We start from the raw sequence: 26,325 nt of genomic DNA, 5'->3' as shown, positions 1-26,325 counted from the left end.
CTGGGCTCAGGCGATCCTTCCACCTTAGCCTTCCAAGTAGCCAGAAGTACAGGCGCGCGCTACCATGCCCAGCTGATTTTTTTTTATTTATTGTAGAGATGAGGTCTCGCCAAGTTGCCCAGGCTGATCTCGCACCCGTGGGCTCAGGCAATCCTCCTACCTCAGCCTCCCAAAATCCTGGGATTACAGGCTTGAGCCACTGCCCCTGGTCCCAGAGAGTTTTGTTTTTTTGTTTGTTTGTTTTTGGTTTTTTTTTTTGAGTTGGAGTCTCACTCTGTCACCCAGGCTGGAGTACAGTGGCACGCTCCTGGCCACTGCAGTCTCCACCTGCTGGGCTCAGGTGAACCCTTCCGCCTCAGCCTTCCAAGTAGCTGGAACTACAGGCGCACATCACCACGTTCGGTTAATTTTTTGGTTTGTTGTAGACACAAGATCTCGCCAAGTTGCCCAGGCTGGTCTCGAACCCATGGGCACAGGCAATCCTCTCGCCTTGGCCTCCCAAAGTGCTGGGATTACAGGCGTGAGCCACCACGTCCCGACCCAGAGAGTTTTAGATGCACAGAAAGGCACATGCCTGTGTTTCTCCCTCGCTGCCCCAGAAGTTCAGGACACCCCTTGCTCTCCTGCTCACTGAAGGTGGCTCCCATCATTCATTGTTATTTTTACAGCTTTACAGTGCTGTCCTGGATTGATGGGCTTCTGAGTTTTCCCCACCATTTGCCACAGAGAACAAAGTTGCAAGGAATAACCTTGAACTATGCACCTGGGCAGGTGTATCTGGAGGTTAAGTACCTACATGTAGCTCCTCTGACTCCTGCAGACACGGCCCAGGTGGCCTCCTCAGAGGCTGTGGCCCTGACACTCATTGGCTGAGCGTGGCATTGCCTCCTTACCCTCACCCTTGCTGACGCCTCCTGTTACCAAGCTCTTTGATCTTTGCCAACTCAAATATATAAAAATTAGCCTGGCCTAGCGGCTCAAGCCTGTAAACCCCGCACTTTGGGAGGCCAAGATGAGAGGACTGCCTGAGCCCAAAGGTTCAAGACCAGCCTGGGCAACTTGGTGAGACCTTGTCTCTGCAATAAATTTTAAAAAATTAGCGGGGTGTGGTGGCATGTGCCTGTGGTTCCAACTACTTTGAGAGCTGAGGTGGAAGGATCACCTGAGCCAAGCAGGTCGTGGCTGCGGTGGCCGTGATTGTGCTGTTATACAAACAAACAACAACCCAAAAAAATATATATAAATTGATATAATTTGCATTTCTGTTAGTATGAATGAGTCTGAGCATCTTTTTTTTTTTTTTTTTTTTTTTTTGGTTGGGTCTCACTCTGTCACCTAGGCTGAACACCATAACCTCAATCTCCTGGGCTCAGGTGATCCTTCCACCTCAGCCTTCCAAGTAGCTGGAACTACAGGCATGTGCTATCACGCCTGGCTAATTTTTTGATTTACTGTTGAGACGAAATCTCACCAAGTTGTCCAGGCTGGTCTTGAACCCCTGGGCTCAAGCAGTCATCTCACCTCCACCCCGCAAAGTGCTGGGAATGCAGGTGTGAGCTACCGCGCCCAGCCTGAACATCTTTTTATACATTTGAGCCACTTATACTTTTTTTTTTAATTGACCATTCAGGTCCTGGTTGGTTTTTAAATTAAAGCTATTGTATATAAAGGTAAGTCCTTAGAAATTATTTTCTAAAATATATTACATATTGTATATATCATATATAGAAATTAAGTTTACATTTAACAATTAAAAAGACATTATAGAGCCGGGCTCGGTGGCTCAGCCTGTAATCCCGCGCCTTTGGGAGGCTGAGGTGAGTGGATTGCCTGAGCCCGCGGGTTCGAGACCCGCCTGGGTGACTTGGCGAGACCTCGTCTCTACAATAAATCAAAAAATCAGCCGGGCGTGGTAGCGCATGCCTGTAATTCCAGCTACTAGGAAGGCTGAGGCGGAAGGATCGCCAGAGCCCAGCAGGTCGAGGCTGCGGTGGCCGGGAGCGGCCACTGCACTCCAGTCTGGGCAACAGAGTGAGACTCCAATTCAATTAAAAAAAAAAAAAAAAAAAAAGACATTATAATGAAGCTAAGATTTGCTGAACTTTAAATATTAAACTCTTGTAAAATTTGTTGAAAATGATTATGGACCACTTGTAGAATGTCATTACTGGGCATACGTGTGTTTAATTCCATATTGGAATTTATTTTATTTTTTATTTTTTGAGTTGGAGTCTCACTCTGTTGCCCAGACTGGAGTGCAATGTCCGCTCCCGGCCACCGCAGCCTCGCCCTACTGGGCTCCGGCGATCCTTCCGCCTCAGCCTTCCAAGTAGCTGGAATTACAGGCACGCGCTACCACGCCTGGCTCATTTTTGATTTATTGTAGAGATGGGGTCTCACCAAGTTGCCCAGGCGGGTCTCGAACCCGCGGGCTCAGGCAATCCACTCACCTCAGCCTCCCAAAGGCACGTTGGAATTTTAAAGAGGCTTCACTGACTCGCTGCTACAAAAGATAAAAAAGAATACATGTTTTACTTCTGCCAGTTGAATTATATGATTGGGTTCCGTAACCTGAATCCCCCAGGTAATTGGTATTTATTTATTTATTGAGTAGGAGTCTCATTCTGTTGCCCAGGCTGGAGTACAGTGGCATGCTCACGGCCACCACATCCTCAGTCTGCTGGGCTCAGGCAATCCTTCCACCTCAGCCTTCCAAGTAGCTGGAACTACAGGTGCGCTCCACCATGCTTGGCTACTTTTTAAAAGTTATTGTAGACAAGGTCTCACCAAATTGCCCGGGCTGGTCTCAAATTCTTGGACACAGGCATGAGCCACGGCACCCTGCAGTAATTGGTAATTTAAATGTAGCGTGGTATTTGACCCTGTTCCCTGTACTGCAGCCTGTCTACTTGATTCTTGGCACCGAGGAATGATATTTCTCCCTAGTAAGAGCTCACAGCATCACCTTGAGTTCTTTATTGTCTGAAAATATCCACCCCACTTCACCAACGGTTTGACTTGGTTGTTCTTTGGTCTCACTTTCTTTGTCTTCAAATGTTGCTACATCATTTTTTTGGTGAAAAAGTCTGAGGCCAGCCAGACTTTTTTTGTTTTTCTCTTTGAGTCGGAGTATCATCTCTGTCTGCAGGATGAATTGCAGTGGCATAATCTCGGCTCACCAAAACTTCGACCTTCTGGTCTCAGGTGATCCTCCTTCCTGCCTCAGCCTCCTGAGGAGCTGGGAATACAGGTCCATGCTGCCATGCCTGGCTAGTTTTTGTATTTTTTGTAGAAACATTGTCTCACTGTGTTTCCCAGGCTGATCTCACTCTTGGCCTTAAGCAATCCTCCTGCCTTGGTCTCCCAAAGTGCTGGGATTGCAGGCACCTACTACCATGATCATCAGCCTGTTTTCTTTCTTTTTCTTCTATTCTACTCATTGAATCATATAGTACTTCTGAAATTTGAGTTACCCTTACAGTACGTCTTCTTGTTCTTTCGATTTTTTTTTGCTGATTATGTTAGTTGTTTTCAGTTGTGGTAATCACAGATCTTTCCTCTACTAAATTTGATATCCAGTCTAAGGTACTGATGGGTTCTCTACTTGAGTGTTTATTACTCAGTTCATTTTCTTAACTTTGTCTCTCCCTTTTCATCCTACTCCATCTTATTCTGTAGTCTTGGGACTCCTGCTTTATTGGCTTTTTTTCTTTTTTTTTTTTTTTGAGTTGGAGTCTCACTCTGTCACCCAGGCTGGAGGGCAGTGGCACACTCCTGGCCACCGCAGCCTCGACCTGCTGGGCTCCGGTGATCCTTCCGCCTCAGCCTTCCGAGTAGCTGGAACTACAGGCACATGCCACCATGCCTGGCTAATTTTTTGATTTACTGTAGAGATGAAGTCTTGCCAAGTTGCCCGGGCTGGTCTTGAACCTGTGGGCTCAGGGGCTTTTTTAAAAATTAAGTTTGTCTAAAGTATAAAATCATCTGAAAGAAATTGATTTGGCTTCTTCTCCTTGTATGTTTTCTTCTGAACTAGGTTTTTCTGTTTCTCTCTCTCTCTTCCTCCCTCCCACCCACCCACCCTTCCTCCCATCTACCCACCCACCCTTCCTCCCATCTACCCTTTTCCTCTCTTTATTTCTCTCTCTCCCTTTCTCTTTTCATCTCTTTCTCTCCTCTCTATCTCTCTCCTTCCTCTCTTTCTCCTCCTCTCTTCTCTCTCTCTCCCCCTTTCTTTTTTCTTCTTTTTCTCCTCTCCCTCTCCCCCTCTTCCTTTTCTTCTTCCTCTTCTGCTTGCTGTTTCCTTCTTCCTCCACAGTCACACCTCTTCACCTTGTTTATATTCAATCAGGGCAGTTTAGTGAAGGAGTCATGCCAGACTCTAGTGCCCCAATGCCTGGGATGCAATCCTGGTTCCTGCACTTGATAGCAATATGATTTAGGACAAATTATTCTTTGTGTTTCATCTTTTTCATCTGTAAAACGTGAATAGTAATAATGATGATCCCCTTCCTCCTCGTTATCCCTGCCTGGCAGCTTGCTGAAGGGCCCCAGTGAGATCACATGTGTGGCGTTTGGCCAACACCTGGCACACGTTGTTGTTCGTGTGGGCAGCCCCAGCACCCCCGCTTGCTCAGCCGGCATGTAGGGGAATGTTCCTTGCCACGCCACCTGCCTTTTCCGGGACCCTGCTTCTTTTCCTCTGAGTTCCCTTCAAGCCTGGGGTATTGCATGTTCTGGCCGGTTTGCTGAGAACTGAGGACGGGTAATGTCAGGGTAGGGAAAAGGGCCCAGCTTTGAGACTGTGAGCTCTACTGTCTCCCCTGAAACTTGGCTAGAGGGTCTGCTTTGGGGTTTACTCCATTAGGTCAAAAACAGACCTTAATCCCGTGGACTCCATAGGTTTGGGGTGAGCCCCCCATGCATTGAGCTTGGGGGCCCGGAGGGTGGGGGTCCACCTGGCCTGCCCCTGCCCCTGCCTGGACAGCCTGGACATTTCCCTCTCCGAGTCCTTCTGTCACTCTGCCCCAGCACGTCCCCTCCACTCACTTCGTCTGGATAGATTTTCAGGGTCTGTGGACTGATTTCCCTTCCTGTGACGAAAGGGTGGGATCAGCATCCGTCAAAGCTCTTCCAGAATGTTCTGTTTCTCTCCCTGGTCACTACGTTCTAGTTAGTGGACTGAACTCAGGCTCCTTTCTGCATTTGTTTATTTTCTCCTGTTGAAAAATTTCGTGGCTTTTGTTTTTCACCTTTTATTATCTGGAAAGCACCGTTCTCTGATCGGATTTTATTCTGCTGTTTTGACCCAGAAATCTTGTGGTGAGCTTTTAAAAAAATAAAAGAAAAAAAAAATGAACAAAACAAAACATTCCTGGGCTCCGCCCTGGACATTCTCTTTGAGAAGGTCCGGAGTGGGCCCAATTATCTCATTTTTAGAAGTCTTCCTGTGGTTGTTAGAATCAACCAGGGCTTAATCCAGCATCCTGGTTAAAGAATGACAATTTCTCTCTTACCTTTTAATTAGTCTACCCGAAGAGCAAGTCAAGTATAGAAAACACTTCCAATTTCTCAGAAAGACTCCGTACTTTTTTTTTTTTTGAGTTGGAGTCTCACTCTGTCAGCCAGCCTGGAGTGCAGTGGCACACTCACGGCCACAGCAGCCTTGACCTGCCGGGCCCAGGTAATTCTTCTGCCTCAGCCTTCCTAGCAGCTGAAAGTACAGGCGTGTGCCACCATGCCCAGCTATTTTCTTGATTTGTTGTAGAGACAAGATCTTGCCAAGTTGCCCAGGCTGGTCTCGAACCCATGGGTTTAGCCAATCCTCCTGCCTCCACCTTTCAAATTGTTGGGATTACAAGCGTGAGCCACCACGCCCAGTCAAGACCCCATACATTTAATGATTTTTTTTTTTTTTTGAGACAAGGTCTTTGTTACCCAGACTGGAGTACAGTGGCACAATCATGACCCACCACAGACTATCCTTCTGCCTCAGCCTCTCGAATATCTGTGACTACAGGTATATGCCACCATGCCCAGCCTATTTTTTCATTTTTTTGTGTAAAAGTCTCGCTGTGTTACCCAGGCTGACCTCAAACATCTGGGCTCAAGCAATCCTCCTGCCTTGGCCTCCCAAAGTGCTGGAATTATAGGCATGAGCCACTGCATTTAACCCAAAGTTAATTTAATGATGTGTTTGCTTGTTTGCTTTTTAAATAACAAATGCAAATGGGGCAAAAAACCTGTCCCAAGAGAATGGAAATGGAAAGTTTATCTTTTTTTGTAGTAGTTCTTGAAAGAAATATCCTTAGCATTGACGTTCGCTTCTAGGTGTCTTGAGCGTTGAGGTCTCTGGTGGTATTTCTGGAGTGGATTATCCATTAATGCTTTAAAAAAGCATTTTGAATGTTTTTTATGCCAATAACGTTGAAGTGACACTCATTCGTTAGAACTTGATGGTCTTTCAGAATATCACCCACTGCAGGTCTCTGGTCCTATGTAGGATTTGAATGGTCGGTGGCACTGTGGATTGTGCTGGTTCTAACTGGATCTACTGGATCTAGGTTTCCTTCAACTAGATTTCAAATTTAAATGTTTATGGCTATTAAGGACTACAAGGACACTAAAACAAAATGTGAATTTAAGTAACCTTTAGTAGCCATAAAAATTTAGAAATACTTTTTTGTTCGTTTGAGTTGGAGTCTTAACTCTATCACCCAGGTTGGAGTGCAGTGGCATGATCGTGGCTTACCGCAACTTCAGCCTCCAGGGCAGCTGGGAATATAGATGTGTGCCACCACACCCAGCTAATTTTTGTTTGTTTGTTTGTTTGAGTCAAAGTCTCACTCTGTCATCCAAACTGGAGTGCAGTGGCACTCTCACGGCCACCACAGCCTTGATCTGCTGGGCTCTGGTGATCCTTCCACCTCAACCTTCCAGGTAGCTGGAACTATAGGCATGTGCCACCACACCCGGCTAATTTTTTTATTTATTGTAGAGACAAGGTCTTGCCATGTTGCTCAGACTGGTCTTGAACCCCTGAGCTCAGGCAGTCCTCTCGCTTCCGTCTCCCAAATTGCTGGGATTACAGGTGTGAGCCACCGTGCCCAACCTTTAAAAAAAATTTTTTTTGTAGAGATCTCGCTACGTTCCCCAGGTTGTCTTGAGCTCCTGGGCTCAAGTGATTCTCCTGCCTTGTCCTCCCAAAGTGCTGGGATTACAGGCGTGAGCTACCACGCCTGGCTTGATAGAATTTTTATACTAGATGTGAATGTAGAAGTGGCATTTTCAATTTGTAAATTATATGTGACAGAAGAGATGATTAATATTTAAAACTTTGCACTAAAGTATGTCACATGCAGACACTAGGCCTTTCCAACACTCCAATCTCCCGTGCTTGCTGCCCTCAATATATTTGCTAGGGGTTTTCTTTTGTTGTGTTTTTTGTTTTGTTTTTTTTGGGTCAGAGTCTTACTCTATTGCCCAGGATGGATGACAGTTGTACGGTTGTACAGTCACGGCCACCTGCTGGACTCAGCCTTCCAAGTGACTGAGATTTACAGGTGTGCGCCGCCACCAGCTAATTTTTTAATTTATTGTAAAGACCATGTCTTGCCAAGTTGTCCAGGCTGGTCTTGAACCCTTGGGCTCAGGCAGTCCTCTTGCTTTTACCTCCCAAAGTGCTGGGATTATAGGTGTGAGCCACTGTGCCCGCTTGCCCTCAATATATTTTGAAAAGAACCCACTGATGATGTAGCCATCTGCTTTGTGTGATCTTTTTGTTCATTCCTTATCCTTGTGATAGCCTTATTTTCCTACTTCTCCCTTTTATGGAGTGGTTGTGATAAACCAACTCTAAGAACTGTATTGTGTTTTCAACATATAATATTTCTCCTTTTTGCATTACTTTTTCTCCAAGGCACATCCTTTAAGGAAATATTGCTTTTTCGCTTTTGTTTGGATCTAGGTTTATTAATAAACTCTGTAGGGTCGGGTGTGGGGCAGAGTCTATAGTCTCAGCACTTTGGGAAGCCGAGGTGAGAGGATTGCCTGAGCCCACAGGTTCGAGAACAGCCTGGGCCACTTGGTGAGCCCTTTTCTCTACAATTAGCTGGTTGTGTTGACTCGTGCCTATAATTCCAGCTACTTGGAAGACTGAGGAAGGATTGCCTGAGCCCAGCAGGTCGAGGCTGCGGTGGCCATGAATGTGCCACTGCACTCCAGCCTGGGTGACAGAGTGAGACTCTGACTCAAAAATAACCCAAACAACTGCAACTTATCTACCATATCGGTAGAAAAAGCATGTCATAGTTTATATATTTAAGTGTATGCTTGCATGTTAGCGAACATCAAGAAGTATATTCATTTTTTATCAGTTGGTCTAATTGTGATTTTTTTTTTAATTGGGGTGTCATTCTGTCACCCAGGCTGGAGTGCACTGACATGATCACGGTGCCTCACAACCTCAATCTCCTGGGCTCAGGCGATCCTTCTGCCTCAGCCTCCCAAGTAGCTGGGACTATAGGCACACACCACCACAACTGGCTGATTTTTTATTTACATAGAGATAAGGTCTTGTTATGTTGCCCATGCTGGTCTAGAACTTCTGGGTTCAAGCGATACTCCCACCTCATCCTCCCAATGTGCTGGATTATAGGCTATGTCTTCATTTTTTGAATAATTGCAATACTTGATATTCTACTGGATGCTATATATCCCTAGAATTTCAAAACTAGAAGGGACAGTGGAGGTCATGTTTTCTACTCCCCACCAACTAACGGATGAGGGACCGGAAGGGTTGACTTGCTTATTTGCCAAAGTTGACTGGCTTATTTGCCATCCAGGCATGTGATCTCTTGATTGCTATTAAAGCCCACTGCTTCTTTTTTTTTGAGTTGCAGTCTCACTATATTGCCTACGCTGGAGGGCAGTGGCACATTCACAGCTACCACAGCCTCGACCTGCTGGGCTCAAGCAATTCTTCTGCCTCAGCCTTCCAAGAGGCTGGAAAATACAGGCAGTCACCACCACGCCCAGCTAATTTTTTGATTGATTGTAGAGATGAGGTCTCGCCAAGTTGCTCAGGCTGGTCTCGAACCCGTGAGCTCAGGCAATCCTCTCACCTCGGCCTCTCAAAGTGCTGGGATTATAAGCGTGAGCCACCGCACTCTGGCTACCCACTGCTTCTTGCATCATGTAGTAGCACTTGTTAGAGATGAAACCGTGTTTCACTTTGTATGTCAAGTGCACCATAGTCAAGATTGTGAGCTTGTTGTCACTTATCTGTAGGTAGGTTTGGGGGAAATGGAAGAAATAAAAGAGAAACATGAGATGATAAAGTTGCCTACTATAAAAGAGGCCTAGCAAAAAGGAATTATGAAGGATACCAAGACACTGACAAAGGAAGAGTCCAGCTAGGGATCATTAGTCATCATGCCGTGACTGTTTCTCTAACTACAGTTGTCTAAAATCAGGACTAGCCAGGCACAGTGTAGTCCCAGCACTTTGAGACCACTCTGAGCAATGTAGTGAGACCTCATCGCTACAAAAAATAAAAAATTAGCTGGATGTGATGGCACGTGCCTGTAGTCCCAGCCATTTGGGGAGGCTGAGGCAGGAGGATCACCTGAGCCCAGGAGGTTGAGTCTGCAGTGAGGTATGATGGTGCTGCTGCACTCGGGCCTGTCAGTGAGACCCCGACTCAAAAAATAAATTAATTGACTAAATAAAGTCAGGACCCAGGAGAAATCAGCAAGCAGCACCAATGTTAGTGGGTTTTCTATTTTCATGACTAACTCTTAGTTTTTGTGAATATTTAGGTGTGCTGAATGTAGACAAAAGTTTTTGGATTCTTGACCTGGAGATGGGATAATTTCGACTAATCTAAGTTTGTTCAGTGCAAACCTTCTAGGGAAGTTAAATGTTGTCTGAATTAGGCTGGATGGGATGGTTCATGCTGTAATCCCAGGACTTTGGGAGGCTGAGGCAGGAGGATTGCTTGAGTCCAGGAGTTCGAGACTAGCCTGGGCAATATAGTGATACCTCGTCTCCACGAAAAATTTAAAAATGAACTTGGCATTGTGGCACTTACCTGTAATTCCAGCTACTCAGGAGGCTGAGGCAGGAGGATTACCTGAGCAAAGGAGATGGAGGCTGTGGTAAGCGGTGATCATGCCACTGCGTTCCAGCCTGGATGACAGAGTTGAGACCCCAGTGTGAGGGGAAAAAGAAATGTTTTTCTAGCTAAATGTCTTAGCATGGATGCCCCCCAAATTTTGTCTCTACTTCCTTCAAGAAGATTTATTCACGGGTAGTTTCCATGAGCTGTCTGGTAGAGCAGCCATTCAGCCTTGGAATCATGCCCTTGGCATTTTGATTTTCAGTTTAAACATTTGGGCACAGTGATACTTGGCTTTGGAGTAATAATGCCCCCGACTAAGAATGACCATGAGGCAACGATGGCCTGGTAAGAAAAGCAGCTCTTGCTGCAAATGAAACCACTGCATGTTTACACATGGTCTGTCCTCTTCAATTAAGTAGGCAGGTCTTCATACCCAGGGAAGTGACCAGCTAGCAACCATTCTGGTCTTACTTGCTCTACCCTTGAGGTAAAAGATTAAAAGCGGCTGGACACAGTGGCTCATGCCTGTAATCCCAGCACTTTGGGAGGCCAAGACAGGAGGATTGCTTGAGCCCAGGAATTTGAGACCAGCCTGGATGACATAGCGAGGCCCATCTCTAAAAAAATTTTTTAAAAATTATCTGGGCATGGTGGCACATACCTGGACTCTCAGCTACTTGGGAGGCTGAGGGGGAAGGATCACCTGAGACCGCAGGTCGAGGCTGTGGTGAGCTGTGATTGTGCCATTGCACTCCAGCCTGGGCCACAGAGTCCCAGGTTCAAAAAAATATATATATGTATATTCAAAGCTGTACAAGTCTTTAGTAACAGGAGCTTCATTACATGTTGAAAGACTGAAGGAAATAAATGGATTTCAGCTGTGGGCATTTTGTGGTTTTTGACTTTAAACTTGTAAACGAAAGCACTGATTTTATCTTTCATTCCTGATTTGTCAGTTGTCTTTTTCTGTAAAGGTGACATGTCTGCATTTTTATTTTAGGAATCTTTCGAAGAAATACCAACCGAAAAAGAACTCGAAGGAAGAAGAAGAATGCAAGTATGTTGGTCATATATAAGTGTTGCCAATATCTGTAGGCCGTTGGTGGTGATGATGAAGGGAACGGAGAAATACACATTTGCAAAAGCAAGTGGTGGTCTCCGTTTATATTTGTGTCATTTGTTAAATCGGGGGAGAAAACAGTAAAAACACAATTAACTTTTTCTTTTTTTTTTCCTGAGTTGGAGTCTCACTCCGTCACCCAGGCTGGTCTCAAACCCCTGGCCTCAGATAGTCCTCTTGCCTCGGCCTCCTAAAGTGCTGGGATTACAGGCTTGAGGCACCATGCCCAGTTTTTTTTTTTTTTTTTTTTTTTTTTTTTTTGAGTTGAAGTCTCACTCTGTTGCCTAGGCTGGAGGGCAGTGGCACACTCATGGCCACCGTAGCCTCGACCTGCTGGGCTTAGGTGATCTTCCTCCTCAGCCTTCCAAGTAGCTGGAATCATAGGCCCTTGCTACCACGCCTGGCTAATTTTTTTTATTGATTGTAGAGATGAGGTCTCGTCAAGTTGCCCAGGCTGGTCTTGAACACTTGGGCTGCCAGGCAGTCCTCTCGCCTCAGCCTTGCAAAGTGCGAGGATTACAGGCTTGAGCCACTGTGCCCGGCCTAATTAACTATTCTTTACTGAGTCGCCAGACCTATTCAGATTTTCTCAATTAAAAGAATTAGGAGAAGGTTCTATAACTAAGCAAATACAGGAAGTATGGATTATCTGTCTAGACTCTTCCTTGGTTTGGTAACATCAGCAGTTGCACCCGTAATTCTCATTCATCCAAGCAATATGTCCATTTCATGCTGGGTATGTTGGCTCACACCTATAATCCCAGCACTCTGGGAGGTTAAGGTCGGAGGATCACTTGAGCCCAGGAGTTCGAGACCAGCCTGGGCAACATAGCAAGACCTCATCTGTACAGAAAACTAAAAAATTATCAGGGCATGGTGGTGTGCACCTGTAGTCCCAGCTACTCGGGAGAAGGTTGAGGTTGCCATGAGCCATGATCATGCCATGGACTTCAGTCTGGGTGACAGAGTAAGACCAGGACTCAAAAAATAAATAAAGCCGGGCTCGGTGGCTCAGCCTGTAATCCCATGCCTTGGGAGGCTGAGGTGAGTGGATTGCCTGAGCCCGCGGGTTCGAGACCAGCCTGGGCAACTTGGTGAGACCTCTCATCTCTACAATAAATCGAAAATTAGCCGGGCGTGGTAGTGCATGCCTGTAGTTCCAGCTACTTGGAAGGCTGAGCGGAAGGATCGCCGGAGCCCAGCGGGTTTAGGCTGTGGGGGCCGGGAGTGGCCACTGCACTCCAGTCTGAGTGACTGAGTGAGACTCCAACTCAAAAAAATAAAAATAAATAAATAAAAGATCCATGCCAATGTGGACTCTGAAAAAAAAAAAAAGCCCATTTCATCAGCAATTATAGTTTTGTAACATGAACGTCTCTATAGATATAAATAGATTTTTTTTTTTTGTAGAGACAAGGTTTCGCTATGTTGCCTAGGCTAGTCTGGTCTTGAACTCCTGGGCTTAACCCTTCTCCTACCTTGGCCTCCCAAAGTGCTGGGATTACAGGTGTAAGCCACCATGCCTGGCCCAAGCCCAATATACTGTGTCTCTAACTTAGACCTAAAAGGCCTTTACATGAGTGCATATGGCATGTTTATGAATTTTTGTTTGTATCTGTACTCAGTATTAACAGAGCCAGATATCACATTACACAGAGCAGTTCAGTTTTGCAAAAAGAGAAGAGTTTCTGTTGTATTCAATTCTGAGCCATTTTGACGAGAACACTCTATGTGTAATGAATCCTCTGGTCCTATGGGAGGTTGAGGCAAATTAGCCTGATTTTAATTACTATTTCCTAGGTGTAAAGCAGTGTCACAACAGCCTGGCCCTGTGTGAAGTGTGTGTGTTGTGCCCTGCAGGTACACGTCGTGTAAAGCCTTCATTTCCACCCTGAATGAAATGAACGATTATGCAGGGCAGCATGAGGTGATCTCTGAGAACATGGCAGCCCAGATCATTGGGGACTTGGCGCGCTATGTCCAGGAGCTGAAGCAGGAGAGGAAGGCGGTAAGACACATGCTCTGTTGTTCCCCCTGAAAGGTGAACCAAAGACACTGGGAATATCGCTGGAAGACTTAAGGTGAGGTAGACACATATAAGATGGCGAGTCTAAATCTTACACCTTTTTAAAAAAAATTTTATTTTAAAGATGTGGGGTACAATTCAGGGTTAGGTATACAAATGTTCATTATGCAGGTACCCCTCCCCCACAGTTTCCCAGTAGTACCAATCCCGACCTGTACTCCCCTGGTAATTTCCCACTATTGCCAGTCCCTTCCTTCCTTCTTTCCTTCCTTCCTTCCTTCCTTCCTTCCTTCCTTCCTTCCTTCCTTCCTTCCTTCTTTCCTTCCTTCCTTTTCTTTCTTCCTTCCTTTCTTTGTCAGTCTTACTCTGTCACCCAAGCTGGAGTGCAATGGCACAGTCATGGCCACCACAGCTTCAACCTGCTGGACTCAGGCCATCCTTCTGCCTCAGCCTTCCAAGTAAATGGAACCACAGGTGCACCCTTGGTTAATTTTTTGATTTGTCATAGAGAAGAGGTCTCGACGCCAAGTTGCCTAGGCTGGTCTCAAACCCCTGGACTCAGGCAGTCTTCTCGCCTCGGCCTCCCAAAGTGCTGGGATTAAAAGTGTCAGCCACCATGCCCGGCCGTGTTATACTTTTTAAAATAAATTTACATCCATGATGTTTTCTTTTTTCTTTAGCCAGAGTCTCACTCTGTCACCCTGGCTAGAATGCAGTGGCACAGTCACGGCTTACTGCAACCTTTCCTTCTGGCTTAAGTGATCTTTTTTTTTTTTTTTTTTTAATAGAGATGATGTCTCGCCACATTGCCCAGGCTGGTCCTGGGCTCAAGTGATCCTCCCACCTTGATCTTTCAGTGTTGGGATTACAGGCATGAGCCACCATGTCTGCCCAAAGACTTTTTTTTTTGAGTTGGAGTCTCACTCTGTTGCCCAGACTGGAGTGCAGTGGCACGCTCCCAGCCACCGCAGCCTCAACCTGCTAGGCTCCAGCGATCCTTCTGCTTTAGCCTTCCAAGTAGCTGGAACTACAGGCGCGTGCTACCACGCCCGGCTAATTTTTTATTTATTGCAGAGATGAGGTCACACCAAGTTGCCCAGGTGGGTCTCGAACCCGCGGGCTCAGGCAATTCGCTCACCTCAACCTCCCAAGGCGTGGGATTACAGGCTGAGCTACCGAGCCCGGCGACTTTTTTTTTTTTAAGCAGCAGAAAGGATGCAGTAAAACAATACCAAGTTTCCAAATAAAGTCCAAGTATCTAATGTAATGATAAAATAAATACAATAAATCTGCACACAGTGTCAGACTGCTTCCCGGTTCCTGAACTTCCCTTGACCTAGCAGAGGTTTATTTCTTCTTCCTGTTGGCTACTTTGGTCAGTGCCGTGTCTCCTGACTCACCTTCCTCCACCCATGTAGTTTGGTGTTTTAGCCAACTCCCTAAACAAGAAATCCATGTCTTGACCTTCATAGGAATATAAATTCTGTTTCTGGAGTGAATCATGAGATGGGAAGTCCACATAACCTGGCCTCCCACTGTCTCTCTGGATTCTTCTCCTCCAACCAAATGGCCTCTGTGTTGCACCTCACCCATGCCCGGCTGCTCCTGCCTTGGGGCCTTTGCACTGGCTTTTCCCTCCTTAGAAAGAATGTCCCCCCAGATTTCTGCAGAGTTTGCTCCCAGGCTTCTTTCTCAAGAATGTCACCTTCCGTTGAGGTCTTTCTTGCCCACCTTATTTAAAATTAGAGTCCCTTGACCAGGCGCGGTGGCTCAGCCTGTAATCCCAGCACTTCTGGAGTCTGAGGCAAGAGGATTGCTTGAGCCCAGAGGTTCAAGACCAGTCTGGCCAACTTGGTGAGACCTCGTCTCTACCATAAATCATAAAAACTACTCGCGTGTGTTAGCATGTGTCTGTAGTTCCAGCCACTTGGAAGGCTGAGGAGGAAGGAATGCCTGAGCCCAGTGGGTTGAGGCTGCGGTGGCCGTGAGCATGCCACTGCAACAAGAGTGAGACTCCAACTCAAAAATAATAATGATAATGAGAGTCCCGCCTCTCCTCTTTCTCTGCCCCATTCTTACCACCTCCCTCTGCTTTATTTTTCTATAGTACTTATCAGCATCATTTTTGTTTATTTTTTTGTAGTCAGGATCTTGCTATGTTGCCCAAGCTGTTCTTGAACTCCTGGTCTCAAGCGATCTTCCTGTCTTGGCCTCCCCAAGTGCTAGGATTATAGGTATGAGCCACCACACCAGGCCCATCTAGGATTTTATGTATTTAGTTGCTTATCTGTTTTTCTTTCCCCCCATACTAGAACATAAGCTCCACAAGAGGAAGGATTTTCTTGTCTACCATTGTATCCCAAGTGCCTAGAATGTGCCCGGGGGTGGCATAAAGCAGGCTCTCAGTAAATCCTGGTGGGGTGGAAGGAGGGTGGAGGAGAAGATCTCCAGCTAGACTTTGTTTAGCAGTTGGGGATTCTCTTTCCTGTGTTCTGACTGAGTTGTTCTATCTTATTTACTCACTGTTAATCATGCCTTTTTTTTTATAGTCCATCGTATCTGTATTTTGAATTCTGTTCCCTTTTTTAAAATCAGAAATTATAGTAATTCATGGAGCAAATTATAGGTGGTGCAGATACACATTAAATAATATCCTGCCATATATAGTGTTCCTTTTATTTTAAAGGAGACTTACAAGTACAGGTCTCTGAGTCAGATGTCCTGTTGGGAGAAGCTGTAAACACCTCTCTCTCTCTCTCTCTCTCTCCCTCTCTCCCTCTCTCTCCCTGTCTCCCTCTCTCTCCCTCTCTCTCCCCGCTTCTCTCTCTCTCTCTCTCTGAATTGGGGTCTCTGTCACTCAGTCTGGAGTGCAGAGGTACAATCACAGCTCATCACAGCCTCCACCTTCTAGGCTCAGGCGATCCTTTTACCTCAGCTTCCTGAGTATCTGGGAATACAGGCATGTGCCAACATGCCAGGCTAATCTTTGGGGTCTTTTTTTTGGTTAGAGATAAAGTCTCACTATGCTGCCCAGGCTGATCTCAAACTCCTGGGCTCAAGCAGTCCTCCCTCCTCAACCTCTCAAAGTGCAAGGACTACAAGCTTGAGCCACTACACCCGGTCAACTCTGTTCTCTGGAAGCATTCTGTAATTAAATCTAAAGGACATTTTAGAAAATTGTGAGACCTTTTGAAATGCTAGAGATATCAGTCAACAAATGTATACTTGTGGTATTTTCATCTAATGCCTTGTGAATATTTTTTTTGTCTGCATAGTAGTTATTATTACTTTGAATGACTGCATTGCATGGCATTATGTTGTGTGTTAACACATTGCAATCTTTAAAAGTTATTCTGACTGTATTGGATATTTAACTGTGTAGCCTCAAGTATTCATTTTTATAGATTGTAGCTTACTTTAACTGGACATCGTGGTTCACACCTATAATTCAAGCACTCTGGAAGGCCAAGGCAGGAGGATTGCTTGAGACCAGCCTGGGCCACATAGTAAGACCTCATCTCTACAAAAAGTGAAAAAAATTAGCCAGGCATGGTGACACATACCTGTAGTCCCAGGAAGGCTGAGGCATAAGGATTGCCTGAGCCCAGGAGGTCAAGGCTGCGGTGGTCTGTAATTGTGCCACTGCACTCCAGCCTGGGCAACAGAATGAGACACTGACTCAAAAACAAAACGACCAAACAGTGAAATGCTATTATTTCCGTTTTCTGGTGAGGTTAATTATTGGTGGACTTGACATAGCAAAACTCGAACTCAAATCCAGGTCTTGTGATGCCACGCGAAGTCACCTTTCCACTGTGCTGTGAGGAGGGGCTGACGACATATTCAGGTCTTTTTAGAAGGGGGAGAGCATCAGTGTCAGTACTGTGTCCACAGGGCTGGAGCTCCCTGCTCCACTCAGGATTCCTGGCAGCTCCACCACTCAGGACCCCTGGCAGCTCCACCAGCTATGAAACCCTAGGCAGGTTATGAAAACACTTTTGAGTACCTACTTTGGAATCTGCAAACTGAGGCCAATCATAACCAGCTTAGATAGTTGGAGGGGGGATTGCAAAGAGGCCAGTGCAAACCACCTGGCCAGCAGGCAGGTGTGCTGATAGACAGACATTGTATATGTGGTTTCTCTTATTATGTCATTCTGTTTCTCAGAGCTGGGCAACAGTGGCTTACACCTGGAATCCCAGCACTTTGGGAGGCTGAGATGGGAGGATTGTTTGAGCCTGGGAATTCAAGACCAACCCGGGCAACATAGCAAGACCTCATCTTGACAACAAATCAAAATAATAACCGGGCATGGTAGCAGGTGTCTATAGTCCCAGCTGCTCGGAGACTGGGGCAAGAGGATCCCTGAACCCACGAGGCTGAGGTTGTGGTGAGCCGTGATCATGTCACTGCACTTCAGCCTGTGCGATAGTGAGACTCCTGCTGAAAAAAAGGAAAGAAAAGGAATAGAGTCTCATTTTCACCCCAGAGCTTCTGATCAACATTCATTACAAAAAACAGTAGCATAGTCAGGCTTTGTGTGACCACATGTCCTGACATTAGTTGTCTGGTGAGTTTTAAATGACCTTTCTAAAATTGTTGGATAGTCGATGGCATTGAAAACAAGCTGCTTTTAAAATTTCATTCCTGGCTCTGATTTCTCATGGCTGGAAGTAATGCCTTGCTTAATTGCCATTCTTAACCATCAATGTAATCCAGAGTGGGCTGTTTGATACAGCGGCAGAATCCTGTCTGCCCAAAAGGATGATACAGAATTTGCAGGATTACTGCTGGATCTCGTTAATGTGTATAGAAAGAATGTTTCAGTTCTGTGGAGAATAGTGGTAGAAATTTCATTTTCGTCTAGGTTTTGCTATGTTAGAATAGATGAATCTCTGACAAGGGTCAGCGCGATGAAAAGTAGCTCACAGGCCAGGCTCGGTTGCTCAACCTGTAATCCCAGCATTTTAGGAGGTTGAGGTGAATGGATTGCCTGAGTTTGTGGGTTTGAGACCAGCCTGGGCAACTTGACGAGACCTCATCTCTACAATAAATCAAATATTAGCCGAGTGTGGTAGCATATGCCTATAATTCCAGCTACTTGGAAGGTTGAGGCAGAAGGATCGCTGGATCCCAGCAGGTCAACACTGGGGTGGCCGTGAGTGTGCCACTGTGCTCCAGTCTGGGTGACAGACTGAGACTCTGACTAAGAAAAAAAAAGAAAAAAAGAAAAATAGCTCTTAGTTTAAGAGATGATGTTTCCTTCCTTTTTTTTTTTTGTATGGATTCGAAAGGAAGCAGAAGAATTTCAGGTTGAGGGAAAGATTGGCAGTCTACCTTTGTGGCCCTGTCATGATAATGAGGCAGCTGTTTGATCTTTTTTATTTTTATTTATTTATTTTTTGAGTCAGGGTCTCACTCTGTCACCCAGGCTAGAGTACAGTAGCACAGTCATGGCCACCGCTGCCTTAACCTCCTGGGCTCAGGCAATCCTTCTGCCTTAGCCTTCCAAGCTGGGACTGTAGGCATGCACCACCACTCCCAGCTAATTTTTTCATTTATTGTAGAGATGAGGTCTCACTATGTTGTCCAGGCTGGTCTCAAGCTCCTGGGCTCAAGCGCTCCTCCTGCCCTGGCTTCCCAAAGTGCTAGATGACTGTACCTGGCCAGAAACTGTTTGATCTTTTTATCGTCAAATCTGACTGTAAAATTGGGTTTGTACGTCTACTTCTGTTACTGGGAGAAAAGATGTCTTTATGTACACAGGTACTATTTCTCATTTCCCAGTGCAGATCATTCATACAATATTATGAATAATCAATGTTTGTCCAGACACGCAAAACTGTAGGCTCATTTTGGTAAAAATATGTTGATTTTTTAAAAAGCAAATTCTTTACAAAGAGAATGTCGCCATCTGCAAGAGCTCAGTAGTTTAGGTTTCTCCCTACCCACTGCCTGAGCCCACTTTGGTTCTCTTTAGGAAAACAAGGACACTCCCAGAAGTCCAGGACGAGAGTGTCTCTTAATCTCTTTACCTAATGGATTCCACTTAAGACAATTGTATTTTGGCGAGGTGCTTACCTTCTCTTTAGATATAATGGATTCAGTGACCAGTCTTTGGGAGTGAATATACATCAAAGAACACAGGGACAGATTCTTCACTCTGTCTTCAGTCTCTTTCCTTTTTTTTGTCCCCCTTCTTTAGAGAGAGTCTTACTATGTTGCCCAGGCTAGTCTTGAATTCCTGGGCTTAAGCGATCCTCCTACTTCAGGCAATCTTCCTGCCTCAGCCTCCCAAGTACCTGGGAGTACAGGTGTGTGCCAACACACCTGGCTAATTTTTTATTTTTTGTAGAAGTAGGATCTCACTATGTTGCCCAGGCTAGTCTCAAAGTCCTGCCCTTAAGCAGTCCTCTTGCCTTAGCCTCCCAAAGTGCTGGGGTTATAGGTGTGAGCTACTGATCCTGGCCAGATGTTTACAGATTTACAGTGAATATTGTATTTATCATTTTTTTAAAGCTGACCACTTGCAAAAAGAACTTACATTTTAAGAATTTAGGCTGGGCTCGGTCGCTCAGCCTATAATCCCAGTACTTTGAGAGGCTGAGGCAAGTGGGTTACCTGAGCCTGCCGGTTCAAGACCAGCCCGGACAACTTGGCAAGACCTCATCTCTATAATAAATCAGAAATTAACCAGGCATGGTAGCGTGGGCCTGTAGTTCCAGCTGCTTGGAAGGCTGAGGCAGAAGGATCACCGGAGCCCAGAGGGTCGATGCTGAGGTGGCCGTGTGTGTGCCACTGCACTTTAGCCTGGGCAACTGAGTGAGACTCCAACTCAAAAAAAAAAAAGAATTTACAGGAAGGGTGGAGCTGTGGTTTATTTACAAGGTACCAACATTTAAAAAGAATATTACATGGGGGGGAGGGGGATGGGATTAACAGTCGCAAATACCTGTCTGGGGATGGTGAAACACCTCTTATCAACAGGGTGCCTGAATGAAACGTAATTGTACACCTAACCCTTAACTGTACCCCACAAAATCATAATAAAAAATATTGATTAAAAAAATAATAATAAATTAAAAAATAAAAAGAATATTACTAGCCGGACTTGGTGGCTCAGCCTGTAACTCCGCGCCTTGGGAGGCTGAGGTGAGTGGATTGCCTGAGCCCGCGGGTTCGAGACCCACCTGGGCTACTTGGCGAGACTTCATCTCTACAATAAATAAAAAAATTAGCCAGGCATGGTAGCGCGCGCCTCTAGTTCCAGCTACTTGGAAGACTGAGGCGGAAGGATTGCCGGAGCCCAGCAGGTCGAGGCTGCGGTGGCCAGGAGCGGCCACTGCACTCCAGTCTGGGCGACAGAGTGAGACTCTAACTCAAAAAAAAAAAAAAAAAAATTACTAAACCTGAATTAAAGAACAAAACTGATGGGGTGTGGTGGCTCATGTCCCATCTTTCCAAGTTTCCTTTCTGATGTATCTGGTAGATATGTGTAATGTTTAAAGGTGTTAGTCCTAGTGTAGCTATAATCCCTATTCTTGACCAGGCACTGTGGCTCATGCCTATACTCCCAGAGCTTTGGGAGGCAGAGATGAGAGGATTGCCTGAGCCCAGGAGTTTGAAACCAGCCTGGACAATTTGGCAAGACCTCATCTCTAAAATAAATCAAAAAATTAGCTGGGCGTGGTGGTGCACTCCTGTTGTCCCAGCTACTTGAAAGACTGAGGCAGAAGGATCACCTGAGCCCAGGAGTTTGAGGCTGGAGTAGCCATGAGTGTGCCACTCTGTTCCAGCCTGGGCAACAGAGTGAGACTCCAAATCAAAAAACAAAAGCAAAACAAAACAAAAAGAGAAGATATAATTCCTAGTCTCATAAATTCTTCATTTGGTATCATAAGTATTTTCCATGTTTTTATCTGGACAGTATAGTTTTAATAATTGGAATTTTAGTAGATATATATTATTCTAACACTATTATAATTTACCTAATTCCTTAGTGTTTGATTTATAGGCTATTACCTGTTTTATTTATTTCCTCATTTAGTTAGTTTTATAAGTAATAATAGTGGTGAACTATACCTTTACAGCAATTTTCTTTGTGTTGCATGAGATTATTTTCCCAAGCTGAATTCTCAGAAGTGAGACTGTGAGATCAAGACATACATGATTAAACTTGCATGATTTATGGTTCTCGATAAAGATCTGATCATTTATGATATCAATCATCTCTAACAGAATTATAGATAAGCACTTTAATTATCAACTTGGATATGATTGACTTATCTGAGATGTAACTACTGTGGGCTGGGTATAGTGGCTCACACTTGTAATCTCAGCACTTTGGGAGGCCGAGGCAGGAGGATTGCTTGAGCCCAAGAGTTCAAGACTAGCCTGGGCAACAGAGCTAGACCTCGTCTCTATTTTTAAAAATTTTAAAGATTAACCAGACCTGATGGCATGCATCTGTAGTCCCAGCTGCTTAGGAGGCTGAGGTGGGAGGATCACCTGAGCCTAGGAGGGTGAGACTGAGGTGAACCCAATGCACTCCAGCCCGGGTGACAGAGTGAGACCCTGACTCAAAAAAAAAAAGAAAGAAAAGAACTACTTTGAATGCATACTTATTAGCAACTTTTACATGCTGGTCTAAGTTTTTACAGAATTTTAGAGATGGTTTGGTTCAGCTCCCATCTTTGCTTTGAGTTGGTATGGGGTTATCCACAATGATCACCACTAATCACATATGAGGAATTTATGGAGATTTGTAGCTCCAGAAGGAGAACCAAGATGTTCTTGCCAACATTTTCTGGAATTCCAAGAAGCTTTCCCTGCAGGTGGAAAATATGGTTCGTTACTCACAAAACATTGGCCAGGAGCAGAATTGCTTTTTGGCAGTAGTTATTTGAAGAGTTTTAGAGGAAACAATTATACAATTCTTCAGCGACTCACTAAAATTTTTATGAACCTCAGACCTATGTGCGTACAGACCCCTCATTACTGAGAATTGACTATTTCAAATTTTCCCCAAGGTTTGTGCAGTATGTGAAAATGGATACTACACTAAAAGCTATAACACTCTTTTTAAAGCTAGGTATTGGATAGTTCCTATTTTTGGATCTTATCAAGGGGCTTAATTTCCTATAAGGCAGTTGAGCAGTGTGGAACTACTCTGATATCTTTAGGAAAACAAAATGTTTTTTGTAAGAGATTGCAGCAAATAGATAAAACAGCATGAAGGAAAGACTCTGAGAGAAGCCGGTCTGAGGAGGGGCGATCAGACATGTAGTTGTAGACATATAAAAGCGATATTTGTTTGTTTGTTTTTGAGTTGGGTCTCACTCTGTCTGGAGTACAGTGGCACAATCGTGGCCACCACAGCCTCGACCTCGTAGACTCAGGTGGTCCTTCTGCCTCCTGACTTGCTGTGATTACAGGCGCACACCACCATGTCCGGCTAACTTTTTTGGTCTCTTTGTAGAGCCGAGGTCTCGCTTGTTGCCCAGGCTGCTCTTGAACCCCTGGGCTCATGCAGTCCTCCCACCTCAGGCACCCAAAATGCTGGGATTACAGGCATAAGTCACCATACCCAGCCTATCATTGATCATTTTAACTTGATCCTTTTATCCTAAGTGTTAATTGAGAGTCTGCAGAGGAATTTCAAGGATTGTGAAGACGATATTATTTGGAAAAACGGGTAAAAGATTACTGTTGTCTAGGTAAATTGCTGGCTGCGGGGTTTTCTGGGTGGCACGAGTCAGTGATAAATGAACAGGTGAACAGAAGAGCAGGAAGCAAAGTCACTGGGGAAGGAGGGAGGGAATGCAGCCTGGTCTGCTGCCAAGGTCTGACTCCGGCCGCATGTAGGATCCCTGCCCTGAGCCTAGATGGTCAGCATTAGGGGTAACGTTAAGCAACCAGGCACGACACTGGGAAGCAGGCATTGTAGGAAACTTTGAACATGTTCACTGAGGAGGTATTTTTATTATAATTTGGGAAGATGGGCTGTGCTGAATCAAAGCGAAATGTGTGTCCCTTCTTAAATGTTCCTGGCTTCTGGTTGGAGATTTAAGTGGGGCAGGAAATCACTGGCACAGCACAGAGGTGTTTCACCAGTGTCCCGTGTGGTCCCCGTAAATACCACCAGCATGTGGAGTTACTAACACCGGGGATCCTCAGTCAGCCTGGAAACCGATGGTGTTCAAACCCACCATTCTGTGCGATTTGGGGAAATTACTGTATTTGTCACAGGCGTGTTTTCTGGAAGCGCCTTCTCTCTTTGCCCTTTTGAATTCTTTGTGTTCCTTTGTTTTCATCTGTGGAATCTGAGTTTTATTTAAAATTCCAGATGGTTGACTGTTCTCAGCTGAGGGTTTATTCTTATGGTTTTTCCCCTCCTCTTTTTGGAAATGTCTGTTCTCACATCAGTGCCGTATTTTGCTTTTTTAACTGTTAATGGGTCTACTGTCTATATATGTAGTAAAAAAAAATGAACAGCTGCTGTACCTAATTGCAGAGCATGAATAGTAAACATTCTTGCACTATTTGTATGAGTTTGTTTATTCAGTCCAAGTATGATTTCTTGCAGCACAGTACCGTCTTTTCAAAGGCTCTGGCATTGCCATTTTTCTTTAACTTGATGTTTGCTTATTTAGGCTCTCTGACTTTTTTTTTTTTTTTTCAGTCAGTGTCTCACTCTGTCGCCTCGCCCAGGCAGGAGTGCAGTGGCACAATCACGGCTCACCACAGCCTTGACTTCCTGGGCTCACAAGAGCCTTCCGCTAATTTTGATTTTTGATAGAGCCGAGGTCTCGTTATACTGCCCAGGCTGCTCTCGAACTCCTGGGTTCAAGCCATTCTCTTGCCTCAGCCTCCCAAAGTGCTGGTGTTACAGGATTGAGCTACCATGCCAGGGTCTTTTTTTTTTAAATCTCAGCTACCTCTGGTCACTGGGAAATGTCTTTAAAAATTTTTGAAGAACCAAGTTTAGTAGCTTAACCTGTAATCCCAGCACTTTGGGAGAGCAAGGCTAGTGAACTGTCTAAGCCCGCAGGTTCGAGACCAGCCTGGGCAACTTGGCAAGACCTCGTCTCTACAATAAATCAAAAATTAGCCGGACATGGTAGTGCACGTGCCTGTAGTTCTGGCTACTTGGAAGACTGAGACAGAAGGATCACCGGAACCCAGCAGGTTGACGCTGGGGTGGCCATGAGCATGCCACTGTATTCCAGCCTGGCCAATGGAGTGGAACACCAATTCAAAAAAAAATTTTTTTAAGAGTGATTTTATTTGTATAGACTAAAGTACAATTAAAAAGTTGAAATAAAATAAGTTAGGCACTGGTCGCCCCAGATACTATTAGGCTTTCTTTATAACCTATTATTATGTTTTAAAAGAGACTCAAAGCATCTTATTTGCAGGAAAAGTAAGGAGCATTTTTCTGGGTCTCTAGAGATGGCATTTCCTGTCTCTTTCTGATAGGGAGAGGAGCGGCGGTGACTTCATCTATGGCCCTAATAGAAGTACTTATTTGTCCAGAGAACAATTCCTCCTTATTTAGCGCTTGGAGACACACTTTTTAGACACACACTTGCTCACTGTCCAGAGAAAAAATGTTCTGCCATTGTTTGTTGATAAACAACAAATACATCTGGCAAGCTGGTTTATTCCTTTAACTTTGTGGCTGTTAAAACAGCATTTCTGGTGAAAGGAGGGAAAACGGCTAGTTACAAATTACCCCTGCTGTGCAGGTCATGCTGTGCATAGCTCAAGAAAGGCTTTTGTCTCACCCTTACTTTTCTTTTTCTCTTTCTTGCTTTTTTCTCTCTCTCTCCTCAGGGTCTCACTCTGTTGCCCAGGTTGGAGTGCAGTGGCATGCTCACAACTCACCACAGCATCGACTTCCTGGGCTCAGATGATCCTGCCGCCTCCGCCTCCCTAGTAGTTGGGACTACAGGCATGCACCACCATGTTTGGTTAATTATTTTTTGAAGAGATGGGGGTCTCACTATGTTACCCAGGCTGCTCTCGAACTTCTAGGCTCAAGCAATCCTCCCACCTTGGCTTCTCAAAGGGCTGGGATGACACATGTGAGCCACAACACCCGGCCTGCTGCCCCTTAATTTTCTAAGGGATCGTGCAGCACAAGAACGTTTTTGTATGTTATAGCCAAATAGATGATGGAAAGACACAAGCTACAAAAGAAAGCCCAGAAGGAAAGCCAGCATCACCCCGATACTTTCCTAAACCCATGAAATAGGATCATAATTGCAGTTTTCAAGTAATTTTTTAATAACTTGGAAGAGGAGCATGACTGCAGAGTCTTCCAGGGAGAAAGCTCACCAGTAAAGACAGGATGCACCCCTTATGCCTTCAAAATAAATGCATGTTTATTAAATTTTTCTTTTCCTGAGTAGGAGTCTCACTATTGCCTAGGCTGGGGCGCATTGGCATGCTCACGGCCACCACAGCCTCCACCTGCTGGGCTCAGGCAGTCCTTCCGCCTCAGTTTTTCAAATAGCTGGAACTATAGGCATGCACCACCACACCTGGCTAACTTTTTGATTTATTGTAGAGGTGAGGTCTCACCAAGTTGCCCAGGCTGGTCTCGAACCAGTGGGCTCAGGCAGTCCTCTCTTCTCTGCTTCCCAAAGTGCTGGGATTGCAGACATGAGCCACTGTGCCCGGCTGTTAAACATTTAAACCAAGGTGTGGCAAAATAATTTAGTATATAGATTTTTCTATCAAAATCATCCCTAGCACTTCCAAAATATGACTTTTTTTTTTTTTAAAGACTCTTGTCTTCAGAGATGATTCCTTTTATAATAAAGTCGAGCCAGCTCCGTGGCTCAGCCTATAATCCCTTGCCTTTGGGAGGCTGACGTGAGTGGATTGCCTGAATCCGCGGGTTCAAGACTCACCCGGCAACTTGGCAAGACCTCATCTCTACAATAAATCAAAATGAGCCGGGCATGGTAGCACGCGTCTGTAGTTCTGGCCACTTGGAAGACTGAGGCAGAAGGATCGCTGGAGCCCCGCAGGTCGAGGCTGCAGTGGCTGGGG

General features: G+C 45.2%; 1 protein-coding gene across 3 annotated transcripts in view; it reads left to right on the top strand.

Moving 5' to 3' along the window:
* Positions 1-26,325, top strand: part of FNBP1 (formin binding protein 1) — a 112,678-nt gene that overhangs the window by 5,177 nt on the left and 81,176 nt on the right. For all 3 annotated transcript variants that reach the window (XM_008049172.1, XM_021708101.1, XM_008049171.1), the window contains exons 2-3: positions 11,121-11,177; positions 13,101-13,248. In XM_008049172.1, the coding sequence (XP_008047363.1) occupies positions 13,141-13,248 (108 nt within the window). In that variant the 5' untranslated portion in view covers positions 11,121-11,177; positions 13,101-13,140. The remainder of the gene's footprint in view (positions 1-11,120; positions 11,178-13,100; positions 13,249-26,325) is intronic.

Source organism: Carlito syrichta, unplaced genomic scaffold (genome assembly GCF_000164805.1).
Source record: "Carlito syrichta isolate Samal-C Ts95f unplaced genomic scaffold, Tarsius_syrichta-2.0.1 Scaffold130651, whole genome shotgun sequence".
NCBI lineage: Eukaryota > Metazoa > Chordata > Mammalia > Primates > Tarsiidae > Carlito > Carlito syrichta.
The sequence above is the reverse complement of the archived record's forward strand: the minus strand, read 5'-3'. Positions and strand labels throughout refer to the sequence as shown.